At 38.4% G+C, this 9,560-nt stretch overlaps 1 protein-coding gene across 1 annotated transcript; it reads left to right on the plus strand.

Moving 5' to 3' along the window:
• Positions 1-51: 51 nt before the first annotated feature.
• LOC108677455 (Down syndrome cell adhesion molecule-like protein Dscam2) lies at positions 52-8,233 on the plus strand (the record flags this gene model as incomplete). The annotated part of the gene is made up of 11 exons (XM_018165675.1): positions 52-213; positions 494-778; positions 1,482-1,601; positions 1,950-2,054; positions 3,011-3,145; positions 4,336-4,480; positions 4,975-5,123; positions 5,708-5,839; positions 6,765-6,943; positions 7,491-7,597; positions 7,917-8,233. Coding segments are annotated over 11 exons (1,836 nt in total), but the record flags the coding sequence as incomplete, so codon positions are not given.
• Positions 8,234-9,560: the final 1,327 nt, after the last annotated feature.

Here is a 9,560-nt window from a genome sequence, read left to right on the forward strand (position 1 = left end):
TGTAAACAAGGAATATCAGACGTTTACTATCAACATTACTGTTCTATACAGACGGCGTGCAGCTTCCGGCGACGCACCACCAGCGCGTGCACGCCAACGGGACGCTGACGATCGCTGCGGTCACGCGGGCGGGTGACGAAGGCAGCTACTCCTGCACGGCGCTCGACAAGCAAGGCCGCTCTGACCAGCAGACGCTCCATATTCAAGTCAAAGGTTTTAATTCTTTTTTTATTGGACACCGAATAACAAGGCTGAAGAAAAGCCTTGTCTTATTGTTGAATTACCTGATACTTGTTGATCATTCCGACTGTCTTTGTATCGCGGGTTAGAAAAACGTGTTCCTACAATGAATGATAGGATATTGGGTTTATGGGGGTTTATAGGTCGGAAACGGAAATTAAAGTAATTTAATATCGAAAATGTTTGTCGATACTTATCGGTCTCGTGACAGTTCCCTCCAATATATACAATAATATTGTTGGTCTCGTGACAGTTCCCCCGAGGCTGGCGCACATCTACTTCGTTGGGGAGAACAGCGCTGGATTGCGGACCCAGGCCGCGTGTCTCGTGCTGGGGGGCGACACGCCCATCACCCTCACCTGGTTCAAAGACGGCACCCAACTCGAGCAAACTTCCAACGTGGTCATCACGCACGTTAATGAGTTCACTTCACTTCTTGCCATCGAGAAAACCAGCGGCGAAGACTCTGGCAACTACTCATGCACAGCCTCGAACTCGGCTATGTCGACCACTGTTTCAGCGCAGCTGACAGTCAGTGGTAGGTCATTTGTTGTCTCTGTTGGACTAGTGAACTTGTGGTAGGAGAATGTGCCAAGTGTGTTATTTTTTTTGACTAGAAACTGTGTGAATTTTAGAGCGAGATCAATTATTGTAGAAATCCAAAGACCTAAAAATTTACTTAACGACTTTAACAGCTTACTGCAAGACCTTGTTTTTGGCAGCCTTCGGATATAAACGAGCTTTTGTGAAGGATCATAAATTAAAGTGCTGCATTTAAACATGTGTTTATATTCATGACTTTAGGTCTGATTAAAGAAAATCAATTTGTATAATTGTAGTTCTGAACATGTGGTTTACGAATTATTTTTCTTTTATTTACATGTGACATTTGACGGTTTGAGGTGTATTGCAGACTGGAAAAGAATTTATTTCAGCTATTATATTTGTATTGTTTTAAACAACTAAGAAAGTATTATCGAAAATTCTTCGCTCATTTTTGTTCACTATTATATATCCATTTCAATCTATGGCCGGAATTCTTAGATTTCAATTATTTTTATAGATTTCTTAGATTTCAATTATTATTATAATAATTCCCCAAATTTAATAAGTTATCCTATGAACCTAATGTCAACTTACCTGTCTTCCCACCAATTGATCAGTCATCATGCAAAATTCACCGCCGAAGTAAACAAATTAACGTCTCCATAATCAATTAATTTAACTTATTAAATGTGCAGTGCCGCCCGAGTGGGTGCAGGAGCCTGAGGACGCGAGTGTTGCGCTGGGCGCGGCGCTGGAGCTGCCCTGCAGCGCCAAGGCTTTCCCCAGACCATCAGTGAGCTGGCGACAACAGACACGTGAGTTCCATAATTGGATCCTCAGTGAACCAATATAAAATTGTTTTTCTAGTATAAATACTTCACGGCGTATTGGTGATGTAGGATAATTTGAATTCACGTTCAGATTTTCAATCACGTTCAGATTTCCAATCACGTTCAGATTTCCAATCACGTTCAGATTTCCAATCACGTTCAGATTTCCAATGACGTTTAGATTTTCAATGTCGTTCAGATTTTCAATTCTGAAAATCATATTTTAACAAAATAAAGTCTTAGCTACTTACCTATGGATAATATTTATTTAAAGAAATAAATGAGTAGAGTTTAGATTGGAAAACCCTTGATAAATGTACGCTTGCTGCACAGCCTCGGGTGGCTGGGGCGCCATCAGCCAAAAGTACGGCGACCAGGACAAGCAGGAGGCCCCCTACGCCGTGACCACGGGAGACGACAGCCAGCGGCCATATTCAGGTATGCAGGCACTGAATACAGGAGTTGGTATCGTGTTCTGTTTTGCAATTAAATGGATGATTCAGTTTAATTTTCTCTACCTCCATCAAGGAGATTTACTCGTTTTCTTTGCATGAATGTTTCCGGGTACAAATATTATTAAAAGCAGTGACGATACCTTGAAAAAGGTCAGTTTTTGTATAAAATTCATGTATCACAAGTTTCATGTACGAGGCATTTTTTTACGTCTGTACCGCTTTGGAATTAAAAAAAGGACGTGCAGAGATATCGCAATAGCTTTATTTTTACATGTAAGCCTGCACCTTAATCTACTTTTCTACATAATTTCATGAATATTGAGGCACTTGTCATAACGTGGCACCCGTTTTTGAATACTCTCCTGACTTGTTAACCACTGCATCACAAATGTTTTGACTTCGTTATCGTCTTGAAGACGCCGGCAGCCCAAGTGTTCCTTCAAGTGCAGTGTGATGCTTCACACTGCACTTGATGAATCAAATGCATCACACTGCACTCGTCACTTGTGATGCAGTGGTTAACAAGTCAGGAGGGTATTCAAAAACGGGTGCCTCGTTATGACAAGTGCCTAAATATTCGTGAAATTATGCAAAAAAATAGATTAAGGTACAGGCTTTCATGTAAAAAAATTATTTCGATATCTTTGCACCTCATTTTTCAATTCCAAAGCGGTACTGACTTAAAAAATATACCTCTTGCAACTGCGAACTGCCCTTCAGAAGAAAACCCATTATACAGGTATATAATCTATTCTTATATAATATCGTCAAGTTTTTAGTGTTTATCTCAAAATCAACATGGCTCAAAATAATTCCCTTTACGGCTAGGTGCGTACTAGAGCGACCATAGCCTAGCCCAGTCAAGCTAGTGTAATAAGTATTCAATAATCTCAACTACAACATGTATGTCAACCGAAGCACAAAATATTGCGTTTTTAGGTCCATATCAGAGTGAAGGCAGAAGTGTACTGACGATCGTCCGAGCGACCAGAAAGCACGAAGGCCGCTACCTTTGCCAAGCCTCCAACAATGTCGGCAACGAACTTGCCAAGCTCGTCACCATCACAGTCCTCGGTGAGGCCTGAGTGAAGCAAACTGCTTGCCTCAACATTACCGAACTGTAAGTGTGGCTTGGAGAGCAAACCTTGCGAAGCTGCAATGAAACCGATTAAAAAATTGAAGTCCAATCTGGTTATTTGCAACATTTTAACTACCAAAAGCTCTCGTGAATTGGCGTAAATGTTTTTAGTATCAGAGAGAGAGAGACTTGAATGAGTTTGACCGTCTGGAAACAAATATTTAATATGAACTACTGTGTATGTGAGATGAATTTCTCAATGATTGCGCCACATTACAAATAACTGCATTCAAATTTGATAATAGAATAAAATTTTTATATTCTTGATTTATGGCTTTTAATGTAAATTGTAATTTTTCTGAAATTAGCATCATGAAACCAAACTAGAAATATCTGGACTGAGGAACGAGTTAGTTGTTCATACTTTTCGGATTTGTAATGTATTGGATTTTGTAATGAAATTTTGTGCAAATGCCCGGTATCCCGTACTAGATGAACAACAGTGTGTTTTATTGCACTTTAAATGTGGTCGCGAGAGCAATCCTTGAAATACTGCAATGGATTAATTTTTCCGTCAAAAATTGCAATCTAAGATCTTTAATTGAAACATTTTCCAAATCGTTAAATCTCAACTTCGTTCGGGCCTTCACATATTCCAAAGCAAAATGGTATCACGTTTCCTTAGATGCCAATGTGCAGCGTTTCCGCGAGGTATAAATCATTGGCTTTTTGGGTGGGAGACATTGCATCGTATTTTTTCCTCAAAATATTTCTGAAACGAAACGATTTTTTTGTTGGTTGCCAAATTTTCTTGTCTCGAGACGCTTCGTTATTTTTGGACAGGCATGTGCAAATGAATTATTTCATTTAAGGAGATTGTGGTTGACTTGGTGAATTGTCAATTGCATTTTTCTAATTGATGCTAATCGAGGTTGTTGATTTCAGTTAGTGTTAGTGAATTTTAATTGCCGTGTTAGTTAAAAAAAATTACTTCCACCGGAAAAGCCGAAATTTATTTTTTTGAGTTTGGAAAATGCCAGTATTAGGGAAGCATAGTTGTTAGCCTAAAAAATAACTTGAAATCCTTCAATTTTATTTCTGTTTCGGTCAATTTTGAAGACCCTAACAATGTTAGTTATTTAAAATATAATCCCTCACTAAATTAACGTTGATCACTCGGTGATAGAGCCCCCCTGGTTCCCGGAGGGGGGGCGGGTGACGGTGGAGGTGGAGGCGGGGGTGGCCGCGACGCTCGAGTGCAGGGCGCGGGGCGACGCGCCGCTCACCGTTGTCTGGAGCTACCGCGGTGACGCCATCGTGCCGTCCGATAAGTAATGATTACTTAATGATTAATTATGATTGATTTATTATATATTAGATTGAGTTGCGGGTTTGAAACTAGTTGCTAATGAGGAAATTTTTTGTTGTAATCGAAGAGGTGTATGGTGGGTGGTAAAGCACTTTATTATATACCGGTATATTAGATTGAGTTGCAGGTTTGAAACTAGCTGCTAACGAGGAAATTTTTTATTGTAATCGAAAGGTGGTGGGTGTTAAAGCACAACAAGATTGAAGCAGTAAGTTTCGGGCTCGAGACACGAGAAAAAAGTCTTAAGAAAACGTTGAAGGTTATCAAACGTGAATGGATATTGCAATTACAACACTCACTTTTGTTTACAAAATTTGTAGGTATCTCAATTTTTGCAGAAGCTGGAGCGAAAAAAACTTAGCTACTCCAAATGAGTAATTTCTACTAAATTATGATAATTATACGTAATTAAACGCTCGTAGATAATTACTTCACTTTTCGTCACTTTGGTTGCAGGTACAAAGTGCAGTCTGTTCGTGAGGAGCTTGAGGAAGTTTCTCTTTTGACCGTCAATGCTGCGTCTTCAGACGACAGCGGCTCGTACCAATGCCAAGCATCAAATGTGCACGGCATGAACACCTACACCGTTACACTCAGTGTGCAGGGTGAGGGCAACGCGGCATAAATCATGAATTAATATTGTTGACTAAATATTGACTAAATAATATTGACTAAATAATATTGTTGACTAAATAATATTATTCCTGCTACTTATATTATTATTAATATAAGTAGCAGGACTCGCCTGATGTTGCTCGGGGTTCGCAAATGAGCTTGGACCTCGCAAAATGCTGCCTGAGCCTCGCATGTAACGTTGGAATTTAATTGTATGAGCTAATTTTACTTTCAATGTTTCGTTTTACATTTTGCTAACTAACTTCTTGCAGATATCATCGATGCTTAGATTCAAGAGGGAGACTGACTTAATATTTTATTTGAGTTAAAGTGAAATATGAAGAACAAATCTTGATCTATGACTCTTTTCCAATCATATTTGAAATTGAAGTCCGGTCCTTCTAACGAATGTCACTGCAGATAAAAAAAATTAATAGAGTAAACGGACATAAATTGTTGTATAAATGTTTATAAACATAAAAGTATATATTATTAGCAGCTCTTTCAGTAAAATATATTCAATGCATTTTATGGAATATTAACTTTTACTTTTTCATTTTTACATGGATCTCAGATGTGCCGTCTCCTCCAACTGAAGTGAGTTTAACGGAAATTGGGTCTCGCCACGTTAGTGTCAACTGGTCAACCACGGCGTCCATCGCAGGCACTCTTACCAATTACATCGTGACCTACGCATCTGACTCCAGTGAGTCCTGTGAACCCAAATTCCGTGCTAGAATAACATCGTAACAAAGAGTCTCAAGGTCATTCGTAATATTCCTCAAGAATTTATTCCTATGAATTTTCCAAAATTCACGAAAGATTCTGCATCGTGAATTTGGAGAAACTGTGCTAAATGCTACACGTAATGTTTAAATATATTAATTTGAACTGACTGATATTTACTGAATGATTGGAGGCAGCGCATATCGTCCTTATTCCATCGGAATTGAAATATAGTTAAAAATACAAGAAGTTATCATCGATAGAATTTTAATTGAAAAAAGTTCTTTTGATTTCTTAAAGTCATATGGAATGAGAATTTTAATGCAAGTCATTTTAACGGTTCTCATTTATTTTTATTTCATTACTTCATTTCGTCATGCATTACAGCTAGCTTCGAATTTCATACGTATATAGCATGCATTGAACAAACTGAACGACTTGTGCTTTTATGCACAATGTTTCTTTTTCATAAATTCTGACAATTATTTATATAAAAAATTCTAACTTTTATATTTCTGACTATTATGTCGGGACTGCCAACTGTCGCATCAACCGAGGTACAATCTTATAATTGTTTATTGTAATTGAGAAGAGCATGTTTCATTCAACTGACAAATCTATATTGCTACATTCCAAATAATCTACAACCCAACAATGAAGAAAGTCCAGACAATAGAGTGTGCGTGCGGTAAATGGCTTTCAAAACAACGATAGTTATTATTTGTAGAGTAAAGCTCAGATGTTTAAGAGAGCCATGCACCATGATTGGCTTTTGGTTTTGCACAATCAGATTATTTAATAAAATCTCGTTAACTTATCAAATGAACTAACTCATGAAATGATAGTCACACTTTCACAATCTTGCATCAGTATTCACTGAACACCACCGCAATGCTCACTCGTAGACGTGGCCGGGGAGGTGCGAGTGGCGATGCCTCCTGCGCGCGTGGACGGGCTGGTGCCGGCGACGGGCTACTTGCTGCGGGTGGCGGCCGAGAACAGAGTTGGCCGCAGCGAGCCTTCCGCCGGTGTAAGGGTTGTCACCCTTGAAGAGCCGCCGTCGGGGCCTCCACTTAATCTTAAAGTGAGTTTAGTTCATTACTGCACTTTCTATCACAATTATTAATATAATAATTAATAACACTAACATATAACTATTACAGTTGATACTAAAATTATTTTCATTACAGTGACTAGTTAACTAGTAACTAGTGTTGCAAATTACTAGTAAAATTACTAGTGAGTAATTTGCCATAGCTTGTTTTAGAAAATATATTTTGTCCTATCTATTTATTTTCACCTGATTGACTCATAAGTTAATCAGTTTGTTGTCAACTGATTAACTTATATTACTCTCGAACACAAATGACAAAGTTTCTCGAAATCAATTACAAAGTTGCGTTCGACGATTACTTGTTCGAAAACATCTCGCGAAAAAAATTAAATTTTCTAGAATGAGGAACGTAACATTTCGGCTATATTTCATGCATTTTTCGTAAATCAAAAATTCATTATTCTTAATTTGACCATCGACCTATTTGCGAACTTATTTTCCCTTTCCCATAATGTATGTTAAATTTTTAGATAAATTCTCACCAAAAAAGTATAAATTAAATAAATTTTTCGTCTAGGTTTCAGGAAGAACATCTACCAGCATAAGTCTACGTTGGGACCCCCCACAACGCAACCTCAGCCACGGGGTCATATTGGGCTACCACCTCGGCTCCAAGGAGAACGGGTAACTTGGAAATATTACTTATCAATTTATGTTTATTATGATATTATTTCTAGATTACTTTGCGTTCTTACCTTAATTCAAGTTTGAATAACAATTTAGTCGAGGGATGAAAGATTTCATGATAACTGAAGCAGGATGCCTCGAAATGTTCGATATTTTTTGCCACAGGATGAATCTGTGCAAACCACAGCAGAGCCTAAATTTCCAACTTCATTACAGATTAATTGCTAGCTCGCCCTTCCAGGTGCAATATGATTATTATCATATTGATTACATTGATTATATTATTTCAATTTAATTATAAATATCATAATTCCAGATTTATTAACGGAGCTGACGTGAGGCCGTACAATTTCACCATCGTTGCCCTACCTGGACCAAGTCAATCGTATCAAGAGCTTTCCATTATGGCAACTCCGGGCCTCAGTCCACCCCCCGCCTCTCCTGAGATCGATCCCACCAATTTGTTGTTGTCTAGCACCATGACTCTGGCGCCCACGGTTGTCGGCAGTGTAGTGGAAGTTACCCTGGCAGGACTGCGTCCCTACACTCGGTACGCGTTGGTACTTCGAGCTTTCAATTCCAAAGGAGCAGGACCTTCGTCGGCTGCGGTCACGACGAGAACTTTGGAGGACCGTGAGTGCTATGTTATGACTTGAAACTTTTTAATTACAAGCGTTTTTCCCTTACAATAAAAAACTATTAACGCAATAAATTATACAAAATATTAACAATCTACGAAGGGTGGCTGCTCATTTGATTATCATCTAGATTTAAAATATCCAAATAATTTTTTTGTAATCTGAATCTATAAACTATAAGACCAACCGAATATTAGTGATAGGAAATGTGCACACACCGGGACAGACAAGTTGACAACATCGAGATTTGTTTTGCACCCATTAATCTTAGTTACTACAAGTTTTTTTAAATAATTAATTACATTTCAGAATGAGAGACAAATCTTCGAGCCAATAGTAGTAGCCAAATCTTTACTTGAATATGCATTCATGTAAAGAAGATCATCTTCTATTACATATTCCATCGATACCTACATTAAGATTGGAGGTGTGGAGGGATGGAAGGTGTGGAGGGATTGGAGGTGTGGAGGGATGGAAGGTTAATGCCTTAATTTTTAAAGAGAACCTTTCGTTATCAAGAATTTAAAATTTGTCAAACACGATTGATTGTCTTTTTTTCTCAATTATTCTTAACAAGTGATGAATACAAAAAATTAGATCAGTATTCACTGCAGTGAGTGACAGAGAGCGCATTTTCACGCACTTCCGTGAAGTCACGGACGGACGGACGGACGGACATGACGAGCAAGCACAATAGCGCCTTTTTTCCCATAAATTAAATAATATAACTCATTACCCACTGCAGTGAGTGGCAGAGAGCTCATTTTCTCGTCGACGAAAACGTGAAGTCACGGACGGACGGACAGACGGACATGGCGAGCACAATAGTGCCTTTTTTTCCATAAATGAGAAAATGAGAAAAAAATGTACTCATAAATCAGTACTCACAGCAGTGAGTGACAGAGAGCACATTTTCTCGTCGACGAAAACCTGAAGTCACGGACGGACAGACGGGCATGGCGAGTACAATAGTGAATTTTTTCCAAAAATGAGAAAATGCGCTAAAAATTGAATGCAAAATTTTGAAAGTACATCCGATTATTGTTCAACATTTTCTGTGATTGTTGCATGAACGTTAAAGTTTACCATTCCTTCACTGCATATCTAAACCAACCACTACATGGAAAATAAGGTGAAAGTGCCAAAATATGTTCCAAATGTCCAAACATGTTGCAGCATGTCAAAATATGTTTCAACGTGCCCAAACGTGTTGCAGCATGTTAAAAAATGTTTCAACATGTCCAAATGTGTTGCAACATGTCAAAATATGTTTCAACATGTCCAAACGTGTTGCAACATGTCAAAATATGTTTCAACATGTC

Source organism: Hyalella azteca, unplaced genomic scaffold (assembly GCF_000764305.2).
Source record: "Hyalella azteca isolate HAZT.00-mixed unplaced genomic scaffold, Hazt_2.0.2 contig15614, whole genome shotgun sequence".
NCBI classification, from domain to species: domain Eukaryota; kingdom Metazoa; phylum Arthropoda; class Malacostraca; order Amphipoda; family Hyalellidae; genus Hyalella; species Hyalella azteca.